The following is a 23,901-nucleotide window of genomic DNA, read 5'->3' as shown; positions in this document are numbered from 1 at the left end:
TTGCCGCTCTGGCAATCGGCACCCATCATCTCCAACAGCTCGCTCAGAAAAATGGGGCCATTTAGACTGCAAAAGTCACCCTTTTAAGCTGCTGTCTTGAGTGACAGAGGAGGAGAATGCAGGATTCGTTTGTACTTAACACGTGGGTGCAGTTGCTTTTAATGTTCTTGTCAGGCAGCTGGAGAGGGCTGCGTGGCAACTCCAGGTGTGAGAGTGCACAGGGCCCTGAATATAGTGGGGGGTCAGTCACACAGAAACAGAACTTCATTTGGTACCTACAAACTCACACTGATAACTGAACACCAACAGCAAAGTCCCCAGGGCTCAGCCCCAGCTGCAGTTAAACTAACCTCGTACGACAGCATCCCGATACTCGCCTCTGATCATTAACCAAGAATACAAAAACATTCCTTATAAAGGACTCACATGTCAAAATCCAGAGGGACTTCAGACCACAGATGTTTACTTCATGCTGGGTCGTGTTTCCTTCCCAGCTCGCTTCTTGAGAAGCTTCCCTCCTGCCAGCACCTGAGCTGGCACCGAGCTGTCTTTGCTACCAAGCACATGGATAGAGGGCAAACCCCAGTATTCAACATCTATACACAAAGGGAAAGGGGAAGATGAGTGTTTTGCAGTAGAGAAGAAAATGAGGTAACTCCATGAGAAGTAGAACCTAACAGGGCATTGTTTCAGAGGTGACCAGGCTCACCATTTCCTCTCTTCTCCCCCTCCCCCCTTTGCTGGCTTCCTTTGTCCCTTTACACACTGTTGGAGAAACCTGCTGTTCTTGGAGACGTTTTGTGTCCTCAACAGTGATTTCCAAGTTCTTTCTTTGATTAAATAGCAGCGACGAACAAGGGAAAGTAGTCAGCAAATTCTAGTTACCACCAGGGTAAAAAAAATTAAACAGCAAAGCAGGTGTGATGTAATCAAGAAGTCCTTAGCCTGTAGAACAGAAACGACAGCGACTTGAGATGAACACCAAGTGGCATTTTGCCACGGTTTCCTACCGTCCCTGGTTGTCACCTGGCAAACCAGCTGAACAGTAGCAGCTTCTGGTCACAGAAATAAATAAATAGAAAGGAAAGAAAAAAAACAACTCATTTCCTTTGGCATCACTGCAAATGATTTACACCAACTCAAGAAAGCTGATCACTGACTACACCTTCAAAAGCACTACCTATTAAAAGACTAAGCAAATGCATTTAGTATTGCACTGATATGAGTTCAAAGTGTTTACTGTCCAGGCTCTGAACTACTTTTAAGCTTGGACACATCAGACAGAGCAATACAGGGAACATCCCTGAAGTAGCAAGGTCTTCACAGCTCTGTTTTCTGGTTCTGTTCCCTTACCACTGTGTTCCACATAATGAACTGATAAAACAATGTTCCTGATTTCCTTGAGTATGATTTAGAAACAGACTTGTCTATGAAGTGTGAAACTGTTTCAACTTCATAGCTCCAGAACAACACAGAAAACAAACAAACAAACAAACCACCAACCAAACAACAAACAGGTAGACAAAAGACATGGATTCACCCACCCCATTAAGCCAGAGTTTAGGAGAAAAACAAAAAGTCATGGAAAAAATTACTTCTACAGTACACTGTTTATCCAGTCCCCACGCTCTAGTCACAGGGACTGCTCTGAATTTGTCAGCTGTATTCTCAAAAAGGTTAGCGTCATATTCACAGAGACAATTCCAGCTCTCTTTAAATAGATGTACTAGTGGTGAAAACTGCCAAAACTAATAATGTTCAAGCTTTTGCACTCAAGGATGAAATGTCATTTTAATACGAATTAAAAAGACTGACTGTATGTACAAGCCAAGGGAAGAGTTCAGTTCTTGTTTATCAGAAACATCAAGCCAAAAAAGAAAGCTAACTTGAGAACACACTTCTACTTCTAGCTGCATTTGAAGTATGTACAGGAGATGAAAAAAAAACCCAACACCAACACAGCCTCCATGTGTCAAGTAGAGAAAAAACAAGAGCAAGGATGACTTTCAAAGTACCTGGTAAGCAATCCTTCAACTGAGGCCCCAAAATAAAGCTAGGAAATTGCTGCCAAAAACAGCTGATTGCATCACATCAAGTACTCAAAAGAAAAACTGGCTTCAATTCTCACTACAGCAGAGAATCAGTTTGGGGTGGGGTTTTTTATGTCCTTCAAACCCAGCCAAATCGTATCACCCAGAAGGTACTGAAGAATGTTTTATGTCTATGTAAAACCACCCCCCCTCCAAAAAGAAAGAAAGAAAAAACCAGCTCCATCTCTCTGTGCTGCATGGAGGCAAACTCCTTAGGAGATCATGTAGAAAACAATAATGCATGAAAATCATTATTGAGAACTCAAAAAATACTTTTTTTCCTTTTTCTTATTTTTCCCTACAGGGGAAACTAAACTACTTGCAAATGTCAATGGCACACGTAATACCCAGAGGACGAAACGGAATTCAGCAAGGGTTTTCAGCTGTATGATGTAAAGGAAAGGAGAATCAGGTTTCCCCCAATTAATAAGCCAGAAAGAAACCAGTTTTGAGCAGGTCACCATTTGGAACTTTGGGTTTTGAAAGTCATTTTGGGAGAAAAGGTACAAGAACACTCAAGTATTTCAGCGGTGCTCTCTTCAGCGACCCTACCCTAATATGTCTATTAAGTACAAGCATGCAAATATAGGGCAATCCACAGGCACATAGGATCCAGGTTAAAAACAGTTAAGATAGCTGTGATGAGTGGCACCAACAACTTTTTTTTTCTTTTGATGACTTAACACTCAAAAATGTTTGCTTTCTGAATTACCTAATCAAAATCCTGAAGCAAGTTCCTGCTAGTCTTCGTCACACTGCTAAACACTAAAGTAGGCATGTTTGTTGTTTCTTTTTTTCCACACATCCCCCCCCCTGTTATTTTAGCTGAGCTCAAAGAAAAATTTGGGTTTGTTTTTTTTTACAATATTTAGTAAGAAAAAAAAAACCATAAAATTAAAGTATTTCCCCTTTTTAAATTTACACAGACGTTTAATTAGCTTTATTTACAGAGCGTGTTGGGGGGTTTTTGTCGGTTTGTTTCGGTTTTGTTTTTGTTTCTTTCAGTCTCCAATAGTGCCTAGATAGCATCATCAGGCAAGAGTGCCAGTTTTGAAAGAGAATCTATAGAGAATCCTAGAAATAACAGATGGTGATGCTTCTCCAGAAGGGACAAGCTGGACTACTGAAGCAGCTCTCTCTACATGGCTCAGTTACTCAGGAGTAATTCTGTTGCAGTCTCTACATCCCAAGATTTTGAAGACAAGGCCACTATTACTGCATTCTGCAACGAGAGAAAACAAAAGGCAACAGCATTTTTAGTGCGTGAAGCTGCAGCTCTGAGAAGTGGAATTCACAGGTTAATCACAACACATTAGCTTAAACATTGTTAAATCCCAAATAATCACTGATAGAAAGTTCTTCACGGTGAGGGTGGTAAAATACTGGAACAGGTTTCCCCAGGGATTTGAGGCCCCATCCCTGGAGACATTCAAGATTAGGCTTCATGGGGCCCTAGCTAGCTTGATCATAGAATCATAGAATCAACCAGGTTGGAAGAGACCTCCAAGATCATCCAGTCCAACCTAGCACCCAGCCCTATCCAATCAACTAGACCATGGCACTGAGTGCCTCATCCAGGCTTTTCTTGAAGACCCCCAGGGACGGTGCCTCCACCACCTCCCTGGGCAGCCCATTCCAATGCCAATCCCTCTCTCTGTGAAGAACTTCTTCCTAATATCCAGCCTATACCTACCCTGGCACAACTTGAGACTGTGTCCCCTTGTTCTATTGCTGGTTGCCTGGGAGAAGAGGCCACCCCCCCACCTGGCTACAATGCCCCTTCAGGTAGTTGTAGACAGTAATAAGATCACCCCTGAGCCTCCTCTTCTCCAGGCTAAACAGGCCCAGCTCCCTCAACCTCTCCTCATAGGATTTGTGCTCCAGGCCCCTAACCAGCTTTGTTGCCCTTCTCTGGACATGTTCCAGCACCTCAACATCTTTCTTGAATTGAGGGGCCCAGAACTGGACACAGTACTCAAGGTGTGGCCTGACCAGTGCTGAGTACAGGGGAAGAATAACCTCCCTTGTTCTACTGGCCACACTGTTCCTGATGCAGGCCAGGATGCCATTGGCTCTCTTGGCCACCTGGGCACACTGCTGATCTAGTTGGAGGTGTCCCTGCTTAATGCAGGAGGGTTGGACACCATGAGGGTCCCTTCCAACACGATGCAGTCTGTGAAAAATTGTTTGCAAAAAGGCAGGGGACACTTTAAAAAAGATACTTTAAAACTCCAATTCTTAAAAATAATAAGCAACAGAGAATGATTTGACTTACAAAAGGTCATATGGAAGTAGTGAGTCTACTTCCTTATACTGCTGCCTGCCTGTATTTACACCCAGGAATGTAGCCCTGCTGTAGAGGAGATGTAAGTTTTGAGTACTTACCCTATCAAAGCCCATAGCACAAAGGTTTTCTATTTTTTTGGTGTATTCTGGACTAGAAACTGGTGCTCCAGCATACACATGTGCCCAAAGCCGAGCTGTCTGTTTAAACATTTCTGGATTTTGTTTGTACTACACAAAAGAGAGAGGAGAGGGGGAGAAGGGCAAAGTTAAATCAGCTCAGCAATCCAACCACAAAGCGAGATGATACCACAGCTTTCAAGTCTTCATTCATTCTACAGTCTCTTAATACTGACCCTGCTGCTGGTTTGGAAGTGCACTTGGGAGGTGAGGATTACAGAGAGAATGAACTCGGACAAGCATCTGGTTAAGTGCATTTGGCTTTAGGTTGAATCATGCCTTTTAGCTATTTCGTGTGTACCATCAGGTGCTGCTCCCCACTGCACTGAACAGCAAAGCTATATTTAGCACAGCCACTGAACATTTATATTCAGTGTGTCAGAGCACAGATGATCCCCATGTTAACATCTCCAGAGTGTACATACTGAATCTTACTCTAATCTAGTTCTCTAATCACTTTAAAATATGCCTGGTTTTATACACTGCAAGTTTTTCAGTCAGGGCTGACATTTCACTAGCAGGCTTCCTCCTGAGAATAAGGATATTGATAGCATTTGTGACAAAAGAGGGGCTGAAAAATGGGTGTGTGCCAAACCCAGGAAGCTGCACATCTTTTCATGCATGCTATTAGCCAGCAGAAGAAAAACACCCACCACAAGTAGCATTTTGCCCCAATCTCTTCACTAACAAGTTCTCTAATGAACAACAGAATGGGCCTTATCAGAGAGTCCTCAGCCTGCACCGAGAACTCCAAAGCCAGGAAAGTGGGTCAGCTGTCAGACACTGTACTCAGAAAAGCAAGATGAGTTTCCTGTAATACCAAGTTTAAGGTTTCTGTATTTAAAATAAAGACTTTTCCCTTAACCATTACTCTTTAAGAGAGACAATAAAATTTGGCACAAAATAAGACGACAGAATATTGGGAAAAGCATTAATCATTTAGATGCATTTTAAGGACAGAGAGATAGCTGATTGTCATTAAAAGCATTTTATTCATCCCTGAAAGCAATCATTAAGCCTATAAAGCACTGTCAGAGAGAACACAATACCTTTCACTGCTGTACATTTCATTTTAGCTCTCCTACAGCAACACACACCCACTGCACTGCATTGCATTGTGTGCTCTGTGCAACTCTCACTCACTCTGCTCCGTGTGAAGCAATTTGTGTATCTACTAGCTGATTATTAAGGCATTAAAACGAGTCTGGGAAACAATCTAGCACTGGAAATAACTCACTGTTAAAAATACAGTGGTCGGTAATAAATTTCTTTGGTTGTAAAGACTAGAAAACAGGAAGGATTAAGTCAAGCATCAGCAGCATCTTGAATTACAGTGTTGTTCTGCTCCTAAGAGATCTTTCCCTTACTTATTTTTCACTCTTTTTTACTATTTTGGAGTAAGCCAAGCCTAGAAAGCAACTAGCTCAAGTGTGAAGGATTAGTCATAAGTGCATTTTATTCAGAACTAGTTCTCAGTGTTCTATAAATAAAGTTTCTTTACTTAGATCACCATAACTAATCTAGCTCCACAATGAATTGAGAAAAGCCTGAAGGCACCTTTTGCTGATGCCTCTCTATCAGAAACTTCAGGCAGTCGCTGTGCTTAAAAAAACAACCAGCAACTAGCTGAAAGAGTTTTGACACCAGCCAGCCAGTGTCTGCAAACACCGCCAAATACACTGTCCTCCCTGCCACTCAGCTCAAGAGCTGGCAGGACACTGCCATTTACCTGGACACTGCCATTTACCTGGACAGCTCAGCAGTCTAGCACATAGTTTAAGAAATTACCATGTGTGAAGGGTAACCAATTCCTTTGTGTGTTAGAAGGCAAACTAAGAAAGACACCACCACCGAATAACACCACTTGAAGGAAGTGGGTGTATGCTACCATCTCTCTCAAAGAGGTTATAAGCACTTTCTCCTTCCATATACACAGCTTGTAAGCCAAGGCCAAACCCTGGTGTAATTTTCATGCAGGTATTTGCAGGGAACAGGAGAAACCGAATCCTCCTTGCCATGGTCCCACAACCACCTGAAAGCCAGCCTGAGAATTTGCTCTTCAGAATCAAGGAAGTTTCAAGAAGTCTTTTTGCATGAGAGAAAAGAACAACAAAATACCCCTAACTCATTCCAGCACAAGTGCAGCTGTGAGACTGCTACGATTCCCACATGAAATTCCACCACTGAGGTCAGAAAGGGAAACACCATCCTTGTTCATTACAAAAAGGAAGAAGTAGAATTGTGTATTAAAGAGAGAGTGTGACAGCAGGGGTATGCAGCCAGCAAGAAATGCCAGCACAGGGACACGCCTGGTGGCCTTTGCAATTCTCCCTGCACGCAGCGATCCAGTCTGACAGAACATTTGCTCAGAGCAGCCTTACAGCACTGCAGCACCCCACAAGCAAGCCTTCTGCACTTAGCAGAGCAGTAGCCAGCAGCTCTCCCCCACCTAGCAGTGCAACGGGCTACTTCTTATCTCCATGTTTCCCTCCAAATCCTAACAGATTTGATAGACTCCTAATCTATCATCCTGCACAGATCTTCGGAGGCAAGGAGGGCACACTCTGCCCCTACCCTGGAGGGATATAGATGAGATTGATGACAGGAGAACTTTCTATTTGCTTTGTTCTTTTGTACTGAAATAGACTCTTACTGCCAGTTACTGGGGAAGCCAGGCCAGGTCTGTCTGTCTCTCCCTCCTCCCAGAGTAAAAAGGAAAGCAACACACAGATACTACAGTTACAGAATGGCTGTTCTTATCGTTCCTCAATACTTTGAACAGAGCCATGTAAGCCCTGGTATGGCCCAAGAGCCAACTGACATTTTATTGTTACTACTTTTTATCAGCTATTGCTACTGTCTGAAAAGGAACAAATCCTGCTGATTACAGAATTCCACCGACAGAAGTTTAACTGGTGACTGAAACAGTTATCCCAAGTACCTGCAAAGGCAAAATGCACAGGGTGCTTCATCCAGATAAACTGCTCCTCAGGATTAAATGCAACAGGAATTAATCTATTCATAAAGTACTGACATCAAAGAAGACATTCACACAACATTCATATTAATCTAGAAGAGGAGGTAGGTACCAAGCCAAATCCCATGAACAACATCAAGTTAAAATTCATTTTAAGCATTGCTTTCCTTAGAATTTAAAAGGCAAGTTATACTGGAATTCATTTAACTGTGCTGTTACCTCCTGGTATTTCTGACAAGCTAAATAAGGAACAAAACTAAGAAAATAAACCTCCTGACACTGTAAAATTATTACTGCTTACTCTGGAACTCAAAGAGTAAAGAGCACAAAACAGTGAAGTATCTCACACTTACTGGCAGCTTTCCACCAAATTCTTTATCTCCCCCCCAAGTCTGAGACCTGACCTGAGTTAGTAAAGGGTACAACATTGCTGCAAGTTCAGTCAAGTGAGTATCTTACCTGGTTTGCCACTACTGCATCCTGTGGATCATCTGGTTCTGCAGCTGCCAACAACGCTTGCAGCGATAACAACACCGTTCTTAGAGTCATTGCTGCTGCCCTAAAAGCAAAGATTGCAAAGTGACTTCTCCAGATCCCATGCCTGTGCTCACCTTTGCTGCTGCACTAGTGTCAGAGAAGGCAGGAGAGCACAGACACAGATCCTATGCCAAAAATTGTGATTTTCAACTGCTGCAGCTGTGTGAAGACCATTCTATACATGCATTTAAATAGAGCTTTAAATGTGGGCTTTCTTATTGGCAATGCTTCCTTAAGCTTCCAGAGAATGCAGTCCTTCACCTACACATTTGACCATGCCTATTTAAAAGGACCGATGGAGCAAAAGTCTCTTTGGGGTTTGTCTTGTCCTTCCTTCCTACCGGTAGCAGCACCTCGTGTAAGGGTACTGAACTGGCAGCCCCTCTGTGCTCCCTCTGCTGGCACTCGGCAGAGCCAAGGAGCACACACAGGAGAGTGACCCGGATTTGAAATACTTCCAACAGGTAAAGAATCCTCTGCAGGGCACTGCAACAGCTCTAAATGGCATTTTCAATCCAGTTTAATGATTTACACAGTGAATTACTGCTGCAATCATAAAGCTTGTCTGTTACAAAACAGGGAAAGGAGAAGGCTCTGGGGAAACCTGAAAACCTACATTTCAATACCTGACAGGGACCTGCAGGAAGGCTGGGGAAGGGCTGTTCAGAAGGGCTTACAGTTACAGGATGAGGGGCAATGGTTTGAAACCAGAGCAGGGTACATTTAGGTTGAACATCAGGAGGAAGTTCTTCACAGTAAGAGTGGTAAAATACTGGAACAGGTTTTCCAGGGATGTGTTTGAGGCCCCATTCCTGGAGACATTCAAGATCAGACTTGATGTGGCCCTGGGCAGTCTGACCTAGGTGGAGGTGTCCCTACTGACTGCAGGGGGGTTGGACAAGATGACCTTTGATGGTCTCTTCTAACCCAATCCAATCTGCAAGTGTGTGTGTCAATCTCGGGTTCCTCTCATTTCAACCTGACAACTGCTGGAAGCAGGAAAACTTTCTGGAGTCAGGATGTGCTGTGAAGTTACTCTTTTGCCCCTGTTAAATCAACCCCAGTGAAGGTAGCACAGGTCTGAGAGTCAGAACTTCTAAGTTCTCAGCTTTTATCTTGATCTCAAAGTATATTTAGAAGCAGCAACTTCAATAATTTAGTAAGGGGAAAAACAAGTCTGTTCAGAAATGTCAATAAACAAAAGTAGAAGGGAAAACAAAGGCTGAGGATGCCCCTGCTTACTGCAGAAGAGGTTGGTCTAGATGACCTTTGGAGGTTCCTTCCAACCTAGACCATTCTGTGATTCCATAAGCCTCTGTACTTGTTACACCTTTAAACCTGGCACATTTGAAACATGGTTTAATTATATTTTGATCATGATCATCATCTCTACCATTTCAGCTCTCACACACCAGAAAACAAATAGAACCCCATAGAGCCTGTTTAAGTTCAGCATTTCAGCAGATTCAAGTAGTTTCAGCAGAGTTTGAATTGCTGTGGTGAAGCCAACACACAAATCTGCTTACTCTCCTTAAGTATGAGTACGAAGGTAAGTAGGGAAAATGCAACATCTTAGATTTGATCAAAATGGTCATGGCACATAAAATGCCAGAGGAAAGTTGTGAAATGCAGGCAGCTGATGCCTTACAGAAAACTGTTCAGTTTTCCATCAGCAGAAAAGAATGTCTTCTTTCCAGAAGGCTAAAAGTCAACACACAGGGTTGTGTGGGTGGGTGGGAAGAGTTTTGACCTGATGGTCCAGATACAAAGGAGAGTTAAAAATCTATTTCCAGTCTCAGATTCCAGACATTTCTAACTTCTGAGTAAGAAGCAAGAGGTACCCTAGCAGAGTATACTCTGAACACAGAACTGGTGCTGGTGGTACACAGGAGGTACATTTGTGGCACCAAACACCACATTCATTGAGAGCTGATGTTTTCTGCTCTGCCACTCGCCATTCAAATATGGCATTCCTCTTCCCTAAATCTTCCTACTTTCCAATGATTTTTCCTAGAAAATTCTTTCTTTTTTTTTTTTCAGCTTGATAATCAGGACTGAGCTTTCACAGTGCAGTGCTCTACATGAAAACTCAAGTGAGAAGCATCTCAAGTGACAGCGATTTTAATTAGCACATATTGTCTCATTCCAACTGCCACATCAGCTTGAAGTCCCTCAAGCTGAACTTAGCAGATTTAAATCTTATAAAGAACCTCGTGCTTTTCCATCTGAATTCTCACAGATCACAAAACCTTCACACCATGCAATTCTCTTTTTCCAAATCTATTCCTTTGTCACTTTTTTCCCCCCAGAATCTCACATTCCCTTCCAGTTTAAGTATTTTAGGTTCCCAGTTGAATGTTTCTTCCAAGCCAAAGGATATTGCTTTAAATTGCAAAGAAAGATGAGGATTAACTACTAAGATTATATTTAATCAGATAGTAGCTACTGAAACTCATGCAGTGGTGTGATGAGAGCTATTTAAGAGTAAACTTAAGAGCACAAAGCACCTTGTTTTTCCACACCTAAATCCCACATACAAAACCTCAGTGAAAGAACAGAGAAAGAGTTCTGCTGGTTTATTCTTGTCATTTCCTGTTCTTTGTGCACTCCACTGGTTTACACTGTCTTGAAAGACACCTCATGTACCAAATGATGAGGCAATTCACAGAATGGCTTAGGCTGGAGAGGACCTCACAGATCATCTACTGCCACCTCCCTGCATTGGGCAAAGAGGCCTCTCAGCTAGAGTCATCTGCTGAAGGCCTCATCTACCCTGACTCGACCCCAGGGAGGAGGCATCCACAACCTCCCTGGGCAGCCTATTCCAGAGTCTCATCACCCTCACACCAAAGAACTTCTTCATAAGATCCAGTCTAAACCTACTCTCCCTCAGCTTAAAACTATTTCCCCTTGTCCTGTCACTAGACACCCTTATAAAAAGTCCTTTTCCAGCCTTCCTGTAGGTGCACCCTTTAGGTACTGGAAGGCAGCTCTAAGGTCCCCCTGGAGTCTTCTCCAGGCTGAACAACCCCAACTCCTTAAGCCTATCCTCTTTGCAGAGGTGCTCCAGCCCTTAGATCATCTTTGTGGCCCTATTCAGAGTGATCTCTGCTTGAATGAAATTGAGGGGCACTCTGTGCTGGGTTAAGAACTGGCTGGAGGCCCAAGCCCAGAGAGTGGTGGTGAACAGAGTCACATGTAGTTGGTGGTCAGTCACTAGTGGTGTGCCCCAGGGATCAGTGCTGGGCCCAGACCTGTTCAATATCTTCACTGATGATCTAGATGAGAGGATTGAGTCCAGCATCAGTAAGGCTGCAGAAGACACCAAGTTGGGAGCATGATCTCAAAGGTCTTTTCCAACCTGGTTAATTCAGTGGTTCTGTGACCACATTTACTATTCTAGTGTCATCAAGTGTTCTAGGCCTTACCATGCTTGTATGGAACTAACCAGTTTGAGTTTCATGCAGTGAATTTTAGGAACTGCCACATCCACCAGACATGCTCTAAAGCCTAACATATTTCCCCAGTGCAGTCACTGTACCATGCCAGTTAGTGTCCTTCTAAAGGCAGCCTCACCATGAACTATCTATCAGCTGTAACTGACACAGTAGTTATTTCACTGAATAAAAGCTGTGCTGCACTTTACAGAAACCTTTCTACTTCAGAGCCATCTGAAAGCACTGCCATTATTTAGAGGAGAGAAGATGACATGAAAGGGGTCATGGCCACTTTGGCCACTTTTATATGCAATTTGCTTCCATTTGCACCATACCTTCCAGGAGAGGAACGTAACGTTGGGGAGCAGGAGGCATTACCAAGGACCAGAGATGCTATGGGCTCCTAGATCACATAATCTGCGCTGGCTCCAGCTGCCTCTGGCTTTAAAGACTGCCAGACCCTTTCTGCCCTTGCTCATCTTTTATGTTTGTAGATTTCTATGTAAACCATGCTGGGGCTTGAACTTCTGTTCTGATATTCCCCTTTCAAAATGGGTAATAAACACCTCATGTATCTGGATACACAGCTGGCTGCATGCTCAGAGAACTCAAGCTCTAAAATACTAAGCCTATAGACAAGACTAGTTTGGCTACATATGTAATAAGGCTTAAAAACATATTTTACAACTTATTCTTAAGTCTCATGACTTGAAATGGCATTGAGGCCATATACCTCAAGTATTGTGTTCAGTTTTGGGCACCTCAATACAAGAGGGATGTGGAGGTGCTGGAGCAAGTACAGAGGAGGGCAATGAAGCTGGGAAAGGGCCTGGAGAAGAAATCTAATCAAGAGTGGATGAAGGAGCTGGGGCTGATTAGTTTGAAAAAGAGGAGGGTGAGAGGACATCTCATTACTATCTACAGCTACCTGAAAGGAGATTGTGGAGAGGTTGGTGCTGGTCTCTACTCACAGGTAATTAGTGATAGAACATGAGGGAATGGCCTCAAGCTGCAACTGGGTAGATTTAGACTAGATATTAGGAAAAAAAAATCCTAGCAAGAGTGGTCAGGCATTGGAAAGGGCTGCTCAGGGAGGTGGCTGAGTCACCAACCCTGGATGTGTTTAAAAGTCGTTTGCACGTGGCACTTGAGGATATGGTTTAGGGTGCACCTTGTAGAGTAGGGTTGTTGGTTGGACTTGGTGATCCTGAGGGGCTTTCCCAACCCGAATTTTCTGTGATTCACACCTCATGCATAAGATGGCAAAGTCTTCACTGGATGCAGATGTTTAAAGAAGTATCTTTAAATCACAGAAGAAAACCTTTATAGACTTTCAGCTGCTGGATTTTAAAAAGGGGAACTGAAGCTTGTGATGAAAGGTAAGAAAATCTGGTGCATTTCATGTAACTATTATGTACTCATGTAACGTCTTCTTCCTTTAGGACACCAATTAACTTTCCTGATCAAAGAAATTGGAAGTGTCTCTTTATTTTCTATACAGCTTCATCTTAAACTTTTCAGACATAAATTAAGATTCCCAGAAGAAACTGGAAGGACAGCTAAAAATAGCTTTTCATTTCCCAAGTACCCTAAAAAGCTCTTCTTCTTTCCCATTACCTTCTCTTGGGAAGATTAAAGTAAATGAAGATGACTGCTGAGAACTACATTTGCAGACACCATTAAGTTAGGACCTGCTCCTCATCAGCAAAGAGAAAAAAAAATCTCATCATCAGCACTGGGGGCAAATCTATGACTGATAATGGTACAACACCAAAAAACTCAAAGCAATGCACAACTCCCCCAGAGAACAGCTCTAGAAGCTAGAGAACATGCTGCAAAAAAGAGCTGTATTTCCCTTGAAACAAACTTCCACTGGAAAGATGCATTTCATCTGCATTTTCCAGTGCCCCTCAAGGATTTGGGTTTTTTCCAAATTAGGATCCTGAAAAAAAAATTACTTCCAGCTCTCCTCACACTTTATTTCCAGGTGTGGAATTATGCACAACACTTCATGGAGTTCAGGCAATATCCTTTAGTGACTCCACTAGCTGCATGCTCGGGGGTTAGGTTTTTTCTCTCCTCCTTGCCAAAGGCAAGGTTTAGTATTGGCTCCTGACAGACTGCTGTCTAATCTGATCTTATCTGGAGCCTCACAAGTCTCTTGGAAAATCTGTATTTCAGTGCTTCACCCATACTTTATAAATCTGCAGGCTAAAACTGCTTTTCCAGTCTTTCATCATAGGTTGCATTTGCTCAGACCATCACCTTTGTTACTTTGGACGTTTCCATCCCACCTTCCTTGGAACACAATACTCAAAGTGACTACACTACTCTCACATAAGCCTCATCAATCATAAATAAAAGCCAGACAGAAGTAAAACCTACTATCATCCCAGTATTGCATTCAGCCAGCACATGACGTCACGCTGCCTTTGTCCCATGGCATCACAGGCTCTGTTTTCTCCTAACCTTTACAAGAACCCTTGGCCCCCATCCCCATCCCAAAACGCTTGCAGCCTTGCAAGTTTGGCACCTACAGAATGAAAGGAAAGGCCAATAACATCCACTGATGAGCTGCAGAGAGCTCCCTACAGGGAAGGACTGTCCCTCTGAGAACTTCCAATGAAAAGCTTCCACTCCAAATCCCAGGCTTTCTACTGGAAGTGCAGTTGTTCCAACAGCAAGGCAAAGCTGGGATGCCTCAGAACAAAGACAGCTGATATTTCACTCACACTTTTTGCAGAGGTAGTATCTTTGGGCATTTCCATGAGAAAAAGCATCCCCCAGTTTGGGTGAATGCTGTGGTGAGATCAAAAAGCAGGGCAAGCCAGCTGTGCCCAGCATGCCTGAGGGAAGAAATCTCTTACCTTTCCATCAGCTGAAACAGTCCTAAGAGGATTATGAAACACTGCCAGATTTACTTTTACTTCTTCATTTTTAAAAGGCTAAGTAATTTTCCATTTAGGAAGGTTTTATTTATGTTCTGTACATTCCTCTCTGGAATCAGTCTCTAGTTACTCTGAGATGTAACCCAGCAGAACAACAGCAACAGCTGCAGCCAGCAGATTGCTGCTCCACTCTGTCAGCCAAACGTGGCTACTGGAAACAACTTTTTTTTTTTCCTTTTTAAGTAATATTTATTCTATTTGTGAAATAATTAAGCTTGTTAATCAAGGAGAAAAGCTCTGGGAACTTGTATCAAGGGTCTGTGGAATCTGGAAGGAGGGAGGAAATGAATAAGGCCTTTGAGTGGAAGCTTGTTGGGCAGTCACTATTTACAGCAGAAATACAAGACTGGGCACCCACTAGGGAAAATAAAGAAACAGAAGAAAATAGTTTTGCCACAGTGCAGGGGGCAGGAGGGGGAATAGAGCCTGCTGGCTGAAGAGCTCCCTCTGACAATGCTCATATTCCCTGTGTTTTTCTCAAGACTTTAGAAGAGGCTCAGTGCTCATCAAACACTCTGAACAAACCCCCACACTTTTAGGTGATTACTACAAGCTGGCTGTTGATTACCTATAAAAATTACATTATCTCTTACAATGATGATTTCTGCATCCAACTAAAACTCAAATGTGAATCCCTCCAGTACAGTTGCTTTGAGGAAAAAAAAAAATACTCATTTTTATTTTGGCTGCTAAAACCACAACAGCCAAGAGGGGTTTTGTAGCCATACACACAGCCACAACACATTCTCTTGATAATCACTGCTCAGGGGATTTATGCAGAACAGCTTTCAAGTAATTTACTTCTCAGGTTTCAATGAACAATATTAGATACATCATATATTTAAGAATAAAATTTTGAGACAGAATATTAGAGCCTGGAAGATAAATATAGGCTCCAGTAAGTGAAACCACCTAACAGAAGTCAGATCAGATCAGCATAACAGTATTCCTTTTCCAAAATCATATCCCTATTTTAATTCTACCAGCAAACAGTTGCTGTTTTGCAAACAAACTGGCATAACAGGTATTTACAAATCAAACACGATGAAAATCCACAGCTGCAAACAATTTCAGCACCGAGCATATACTGTGGAGAAAGAATTTCATTAAACTCATTAAAAAATCATTTCAAGACATTGCATTGCAAACTGATTAAACCTCCTGCCAATATGCACAACAATATCTCAACTATGCTCATTAGAATAGAAAATCATCATCATGGGATGGGTGAATAGGGAAGAGAATTCTTTTTAACTATGCAAACACATTAATATCTTTGTATTTGTATTCATATGTAAGTATTTTACCAGTTTATTAACTCTTTAGGAAAGCCTACTAAGTCCCACAGGCCTAAATTCTGTCCTTCAACTCCCACTGACCTCAGTGAAAAACACAGATAGGCACTGGAACTGGAGACTTAACATTCAAACACAGCAACAAGAAGAGCATTATTCAGCTAAGAGCATTACAAATCAACGAAGTGGCACTTCAGTAACAGAGCTTGTTACTAAAAGATGTGAGAAGAGAGACTGAGGAGCTAAATGTATTTTCTAGAATATAGCCATTAGAGTATTTCAGAACTGAATTTGTCCCATTTACCTTTGGCTACCTGGTGAAATCAATTAACTATTAAATTATCAAGGCTGGGGGCTGTTGCTTAGGGCTTTTTTTGTTTCTAATGAAGCTATCATTTTATGTAAAGCATTCTTCAAACCACACATGCAGAAAAATTAAACATGGTCATGTGGCTGTTTCCCAGTTTAAACAGGTAAAACAGTACCTACTGAAGGGCCATAAATAACTTATTAAAACAACATTAACCATTCATATGGGTTAGGAAGGTTTAGGAATTTACTCAGTAAAAAGAGGCTTTTCTATCATAACACTGAAATCCTTCCAATAAGAAAGGCTGGAGGTTGTCACAGGCTTCTTCTTCTCCCAAAGGATGAGAAGCTTTGACAAGCACCTGAAGAATGCTCAAGTGACATGCATTTAGCATTGTATGATGAAAACCTCAAAACTTCCAAACAGCACCACTAGAAAGTGAAAGCATCAGTGCATTAAGATATAAAGAAGTAGCAAAAGGTGGAAGGAAAAGAAATCCAAAACCTGAGCTTAAACTTTGGATAAATTCTTCCTAAGAGAGTATTAGTGATGCTGGGATAGAGTTTCACTTCAAGCATCTCTGCTGCTAGACACAGAAGTTTTGCCTTCCTATATCCTATTTAAACCTTATCCTCAGTGAAATAAGCCTAGCTGGGAGAGATGGCTTTATGTACTCCAGTTCAAAGCACTGAAGCTCATTAAAAACATCCTCCAAAACCTGCTTTGCAAAAAAAAAACACCCAACCCAAACCACACCAAAACAACAACAAAAAACCCCAAGCAAAATCATGACAATGATAACAATAAAAAATAATAAGCCTAGGACAAACCAGCCAACCCCATGACCATTGACTAATCTGGTTTAATCTCTCAGCAAAGCGTAATTGTACAGTGAGAGCAAGTATTCTCCAAAGTAATTGTAGAGTGGAGTGAATATCTAGGTGTAGGAACAATAGGGCACAGATTTGACTGATAGAAAAGTTGTACTATGCACCACAGCATGTATGTTGAAAGATTCTACTGCCTGGAAGAACAGTGAGTGCTCTACAACTTTAAGGGGAGAGATGCAGATTCAGAAGTCATTACTATGATCCTGTGCCACAGGATTTGCATCACCATCTCGCTCTGCAGAAGATGAACACACACAGTGGGTATGTTGCCTGCAAGACCTCAAATCCAAGCAGTGTTATCCAGTGTTTCTCTTTCAAACCCAAATGACATCTGCTTGGTCAACAGCAGTCCTGATAAAGCTGCTGAATTTAGAAGAATTTGAGTGTGTATGGATTAGATATTACTACTGCCTTGGTGCTGTTCTTTCAGAGCAGGCACAGGGAGAAGTAACAAAGATTCATTCCACTCGTGTTAGGCATCCCACAACTGGTGCATGCCCATTATCAAACCACATCAAACATACCGCTTGGAAAAGCAAATGAACAATAGGTTCAGCTGCTATGGTTTGGACTCTTACAGGTCTATTCCAAAGATTTTGGCTGTTAAAACTTTTTTTCAGTATCATTAAGCAATCAAAAGGGAGAAACTAAACAGCAGAAGGTTTACAGAGGTGCAAATCCTAGATATTATCAGTGATAACTGAGACAGAACCAACAGTCAGTCTCCTATTCTCCCTTTCCTGTTGTTGACCTGCTACACTCCCAGGCTAACTAACTTCATACCTTGTTTTAGCTCTATCTGAACTAATTTTCATTTGGAAGTCAAGATTCAGAATGAAGATAAGCACTTGGCTTTTTTTCTGCTTACACCTCAGGTGCCTGAAAGGACAAGATTCAGGAGGCAATAGGTGGTATCTCTTAAACGAACTAACAAAACAATGCAAAGAATTAAACTGCTACAAAATCATCAACAAAAACAAAATGTTTGCCCTAACCCTAGTGTGAGAGTTTTTGGAAGCTGCTGTATGTATGTAATATCTGCTTAGTAGTTTCTAAAATTACCAGCCAATCATTTCATTTGCATCTTTTCAACTCAAAAACACTACACTAAATTACTGTATGCTTTAAGAACACATTGGATTACAAATAGAAAGTGAAAAGCAATATGAGCTGCTGGCTCCCATCCAGGAGAGTGACACATTTCATTTTATACATTTAAATCCACATGAAATCTTACCATTGATCCTTCAGAATATCCAAACAAATGGCCCCAGTAACTGAGCTAATATTAGGATGCCATATTTTGGTGATAAACCGCACCTAGAAGACAAAGACAATGTTTAAAAGCAAAAAAGGGTTGTTAAATTCAGTATATTAAAGACTTTAAATGCACCACATCTAATAATATTATAAAGAAATACTAATTTAGGAAAAATCCAGCTGAAAAAACAGAACTAAGACATGTGACACCACTTATTTCAGGTTTCAAGGCATGAGGTTTCCATGGCCATCTGTTAAACACAGCCTTGTTTCATTCCAAAATAGATTACTGCCCATTTAAGGACTCCCAAACTGATCCCTAACTGCTTTCCCACACACTGTCAGGTGTGCACATCCCTGCATCACACCAAGCCCTCTAGAAACATCCTTCAGCAGTATGATGTGAGCAGGTGGTCAAACACAGACTTCCAACACTGTAAATGCTATAAAGTCCACTTTTAATGGAGGGAAACAAATCCTTTAACTCTTACCCTAAACATTAATTCTCACTGTTTAGCTGAATTGTTGGTAGCTACAGGAGCATTATAAATATTTCCTTGATGAATGCTACTACTGCACCATCCAGTCTCATTACCCACATGCAGAAAGCTCTTCAACCAACAAAAACCTAACTAGATTACAATTCTTTTCCTTTGCTGTTGAAAGGATGCAGTCCCAGCAATCATTCATGTGTTGATCATGTCCACATTTATACACTGAAGTTTATTCTTGCTTTGAGAGCATGAAAACAACTAGTTCAGTTTTGGTTTTGGAGGGCTTTATGTTTTGTTGCTGGGGTCTGTTTTGTGGTTTGTTTTTTAACAAAAGGAAGTCAAAAGCAGCATTTTCTTTTGGAGGTCTCAAAACCCAAAGCTGTCCTCTGACAGGAATATATACACACCTTTAAAAATTCTTTCATTTTCTTGAAGCTTCTTATTTCTGGTTGCATTTTTTTACTTTCATTGACTTTGCCCTGTCCCTCTGTTTTCTCACCATCTACTTCCTCACCCCAAAATCCCGAGTAATTTTACATACAGCATGGATCTTTCAATTTGTGATCTGTAAATCAGTGCAGAGAGCACATCATCTGTCAGGCACTACAGCAAAAGGCTGCACACAAAGGGCCATAATAAAATCAGTGCAATCATGCTGTACAAATAGACAAGACCATAACAGTTCTGCTTTTCAGGACACAAAACAAGAGATCATGTCAGCTGAGCCACTTATTAAACTAGCTCAATTCTCTCAATCACTTTGAAAATGTAAAAAGCCATGTAAATACTAGGTAATTTCTCACAGTGAGTGATGGCTAACAATGGCTGTCAAAGCACATACTGAACAAAATAAAGCAATCTTTCAGCTGAAAGGCAGGGCTACACACAAATAAAAGACCTCCAATTCAAGACCACAGGCTCCAGAATAAGCAGTACTATGCTAGAGTGCAGCAAGCTTCTAACAGCTGTCTATAAGCTTTGGAAATGGAAACCATCAAGCCCTACAGCAGCAATTAAACCATGGTCAACAGACTCATCTTTCAGTCTCTATGACCTGCTTCAGCTCTCCTTAGTTTGAATCCTGAAACCAAGAGATGTTTCATTCAGACTTGGTGTCTTTCAGTCCAGCCTTAAGGAAGTCAAATGGCAAGAGTCATGGAGCTATGAGCTACTGACACTCCTTCCATTTTTCCTCTTCTCTAGTTCCCTTCCAGTGCTACATACAACTGTGAAAACAACCAGGATCTAGGACGTATTCTTAGTTCAAAGACATCTTTTAGACAAAGAGAAAACAAATCAAGAAGCTGAGTCAGACAACTCAGAAGTCTGCTGATTCATCAGAAGCCACTGAAGCAGGGATTAAATCAGGGCACAGGAACGCACAGTTGCAGCTGCATGTGGCTGGAGAGAGCAGTATTCAGACTGATCAGTTTAGGAAGGAAGCTGAATCACAAATTTGAAGTGCTAGAAAGATACACTACAGCTGATAGGGTGGCAAGTTGTGAGAACTGTTTGAGTAGACTCATGTAGCCAAGGATACTGAGTAATTCATTTCACTTTTTTAATGATACTGAGGAGAGAAGAGAGTCATATTCTCTACATCAAGTAAGATATCTGAAAATTGTATTAACTTGCCAAAAATACATCCCATGAGAGTCAATAAAGCACAAGCTCCTCCCCAGAATTCACCAGGAATAATCGTTCTACTCCTGATGGTGTGCAGTTATACATCTTGCATTATCTCTAAAGAGGACAGCTCCAATGCTTGTCTAGAAGAGAATAAATTAATAAAAAAGGAAGATGGGAACTACAAGAGACTACATCCACAAACAATAACTGAGAATACTCAAGGCCAACTTGTTAGCCAAGTTATTTTAAATAACTAACTAAATAAAAGTGTTTACAGTACCTTAGGAGGGTTGAATGGATATGTTTCTGGAATTTTTATCTCTAGTTGATATCTTCCACCTTCAAAAGACAAGAATAAGTTACAAATCAGAACAAGACAACGTTACTCATGACAGTAAAGGTTACATTGCTAGATGGACAAGTCAACTCACAAGTATTAGCTAAAAGATACTTCTACATTCATCTGTTTTATCAATAAAAGTATGTAAGATAGATCTAATAGTCATGGTTGCTTATACAAATCAGAATCTGTATTTCTTCAGTATATTTAAAGGTGTACATCCTTCCCCAGTTTCTTGTTTCCAATGTTCAGTAAAACAGACCAAAGAGATGAAACAATATACCAGAGGAATGCTAAGGATGAATGGGATATTACATTATTTTGACTCTTCTGATCTCTCATACTCTTAAATTTTCTTCAAATTAACTTCAAAATAATTTTTAACTTTCTGGAACTGAAGAACCAAACTAGTTTCACATTACATTTTGGGAAAGAACACAATAAAGAAGACTCCAATGTTACTTCCATTATGTTGTGCATTACTGTCTGAATTATTTACTTCTATTCCAGTTCTGCAGCTTGACAAATTTGGTGGCTTTCTATGATATCACAGCACCAGTGGATAAGGGAAGTGCAGGTGATGTCATCTTCCTGAACTTGTGCAAAGCATTCAACGTGGTCCCAAGTAACATCCTGGTCTCCGAGTTGGAAAGACACAGATCTGATAAGGAATTGGACAGATGGCCACTCTCAAAGAGCTGGGATCAATGGCTCGGTGTCCAAATGGAGACCTGTGATGAGGGATCAGCGCTGGGACCACTGCTATTTAATGTATTTGCTGGTGATATGGACAGTGGGATTGAGGCACTCTCACCAAGTCTGTGGGTAACACCAAGCTGCGTGGTCTGACCGACACACTGGAGAGAAGTGATAGCATCCAGAGGGACTTGGACAAGCTTAAGAGGTAGGCCCAAGCCAACATTACTATGTTCAACAAGGTCAAGTGCAAGGTCCTACACCTGGGTCAGGGGAATGCCAAGCACAAACACAGGGTGGACAAGAAGTGGAATGAGAGCAGATCTGCAGAGAAGGACTTGAGGGTGCTGTTTGATGAGGTGCTTGACATGGGTTGTAAATGTGCACTGGCAGCCCAAAAACCCCCATGTCTTGTGCTGCATCAAAAAATGTGTGGCCAGCAGGTCAACGGAGGTGACTCTGCCTGTGCTGGTTTGAGGCTAATTGGAGTATTTTAATGAGAGAAATTAGAGCATTGACAGTGAAAAGAAAAACAACAGTGACATCTGTATCAATTATAGATTCTGCTGAGAGATATAAACCCCAGAAACATAAACAAAGTCAGTTTGTGTCTCTGGCTGCTGCATTAACCTGTGTGACTCAAACTAATCATTCTTCTCCTAACTCCCTATCTGGCAATCTCACCCCTGCACGTAAGCCTGCTGACATAATGGAGGAGGTGGGAAAAGGAGGGGAGTAGGCTCAGAGCCCTCCTGGGCAGCTTCTGCTGTTTGGGAGGGGTTTTGAATGTCTCTATTACTTTTAATTTGTATATAATTATATATAGCTGTAAATATCTGTATATATTGTATATACATGCTTGTAAATTTGGGCTATGATATAAATATAGCTTCATTCCTTAACTTCAAGCTGGCTGAGCTAGACTAGTGATCGGGGGCCAGGGGGAGGGAAACTCCCCAACTACCACACTGCCCCTCTACTCGGCTACTGAGAGACCCCACCTGGAGTACTGCATCCAGCTCAGTTGCCCACAACACAAAAGGAGGACATGAATCTGTTGGAGAGGGTTCAGAGAAGGGTCACAAAGATAATCAGAGTGTTGGAGCACCTCTTCTATGAGAACAGGCTGCAAAAGCTGGGTCTGTTCAGGCTGGAGAAGGCCTTTTTGTAAGGACCCACGGTGACAAGACAAAGGGCAATAGTTTTAAACTAGAGCACGGTAAATTTAATTTGACATTTGGAAGAAGTTCTTTACAATGAGGATGGTGAGACACTGGAACAGGCTGCCTAGAGAAGTTGTGGATGCCTCTTCCCTGGAAGTGTTCAAGACTGGGATGGATAAGGCCTTGAGCAGTCTGGTCTAGTGGGAGGTGTCCCTGCCCATGACAGGGGCTTGGAACTGGATGATCTTTAAGGACCCTTCCAATTCAAGCCATTCTATGATGCTTCTATAAATACAGTTTGCAGGATTACAGCAGGCAGTACAGGACAGCATGAGCTCAGTGGACAGAAACCACCTTCTACTGGCCTTTTATAAACAATTCTCACTTTTCTCTCCCTGTTACAGCATCACTACCTATGTCTATTTCAGTTACAGTCTTATTAACATCCAAGTTTACCATCAATGCTTGTCTCCTGGAGCAATTTCAAACCATCTCTGCTTGCCCACAGAAGATCATTTGCCAGGCAGCAGTTTAATGACAAAAAGAAGAGAGCACAGCAAATCACACACACCAATTTAGATATTCTGTTTTTATAGAAACTGAAAGTATCTCTTTTCACTTGCATTTTTTTTCCTCAGCCTACTGCTGTTCTTTCAGAAATAAGCCTCTTCCCTCCCTCACTATACGTTGTTACAGTACAGAAATTTCCCTGAATTAAAGCTGAAGTATCTGCAATCTATCTCCTTTGGGATTTCAGGAGTGCTTTTCTCTGTTGCAAAATCACTCCACACAAAACCAATTCTCAAGTAGTCTCAATACAGGCAGCAAGATTCACAGGAAGAAAACCTCAAAGGAATTCTCTCAGCAGTTATATAGTCTGTGGCACCTTTTTATCTGTGCCAAAAATGCATGTTAGCAGCTACTAACACCTCTCACTTTTAAAATGTCCTTCAGTCTAATACACTACATCTGAAACTGATTAGTATCAATTTGTATCTTATACTACATTGTACATCAGTGTTTTTCCCAAAACTGCAGTAACTTGAGAAGATTTAACAGCAAATACAATGGAAGAAAGCTCAATAAACTTATAATAGGTAATGTCTGAGTTGATCATTTGTCTGCCCACAGGACAGTACAGGCAGAGTATTTTGAAGACACATACACCAAAGATATACCATTAAGTTTGCTTCTGAAACCACAGAATCATTTTGGTTGGAAAAGAACTTTAAGATCATTGAGTCCAACATTATTTAACTCTATCAGGTCTGGTGCTAAATCACATCCCTCAGTACCACATCTCTGTGGCTTTTAAGTACCTCGGGGATGAGGCCTCATCTACCTCCCTGGAAGTTCTGTTTCAGTGTTTGAG

The 23,901-nt window shown here is 41.6% G+C and overlaps 1 protein-coding gene across 1 annotated transcript in view; it reads right to left on the bottom strand.

Annotated features, from left to right (window-relative positions):
- Positions 1-1,764: 1,764 nt before the first annotated feature.
- UBE2K (ubiquitin conjugating enzyme E2 K) overlaps positions 1,765-23,901 on the bottom strand; it is a 43,455-nt gene continuing 21,318 nt past the window's right edge. The window contains exons 3-7 of the mRNA XM_064149158.1: positions 20,611-20,669; positions 18,185-18,267; positions 7,990-8,089; positions 4,476-4,604; positions 1,765-3,312 (exon numbers count right to left, since the gene is read on the bottom strand). Coding sequence (XP_064005228.1) covers positions 3,238-3,312; positions 4,476-4,604; positions 7,990-8,089; positions 18,185-18,267; positions 20,611-20,669 — 446 coding nt within the window. The 3' untranslated portion in view covers positions 1,765-3,237. The remainder of the gene's footprint in view (positions 3,313-4,475; positions 4,605-7,989; positions 8,090-18,184; positions 18,268-20,610; positions 20,670-23,901) is intronic.

This window comes from Pogoniulus pusillus, chromosome 9, assembly GCF_015220805.1.
Source record: "Pogoniulus pusillus isolate bPogPus1 chromosome 9, bPogPus1.pri, whole genome shotgun sequence".
NCBI classification, from domain to species: Eukaryota; Metazoa; Chordata; class Aves; order Piciformes; family Lybiidae; genus Pogoniulus; species Pogoniulus pusillus.
The sequence above is the reverse complement of the archived record's forward strand: the minus strand, read 5'-3'. Positions and strand labels throughout refer to the sequence as shown.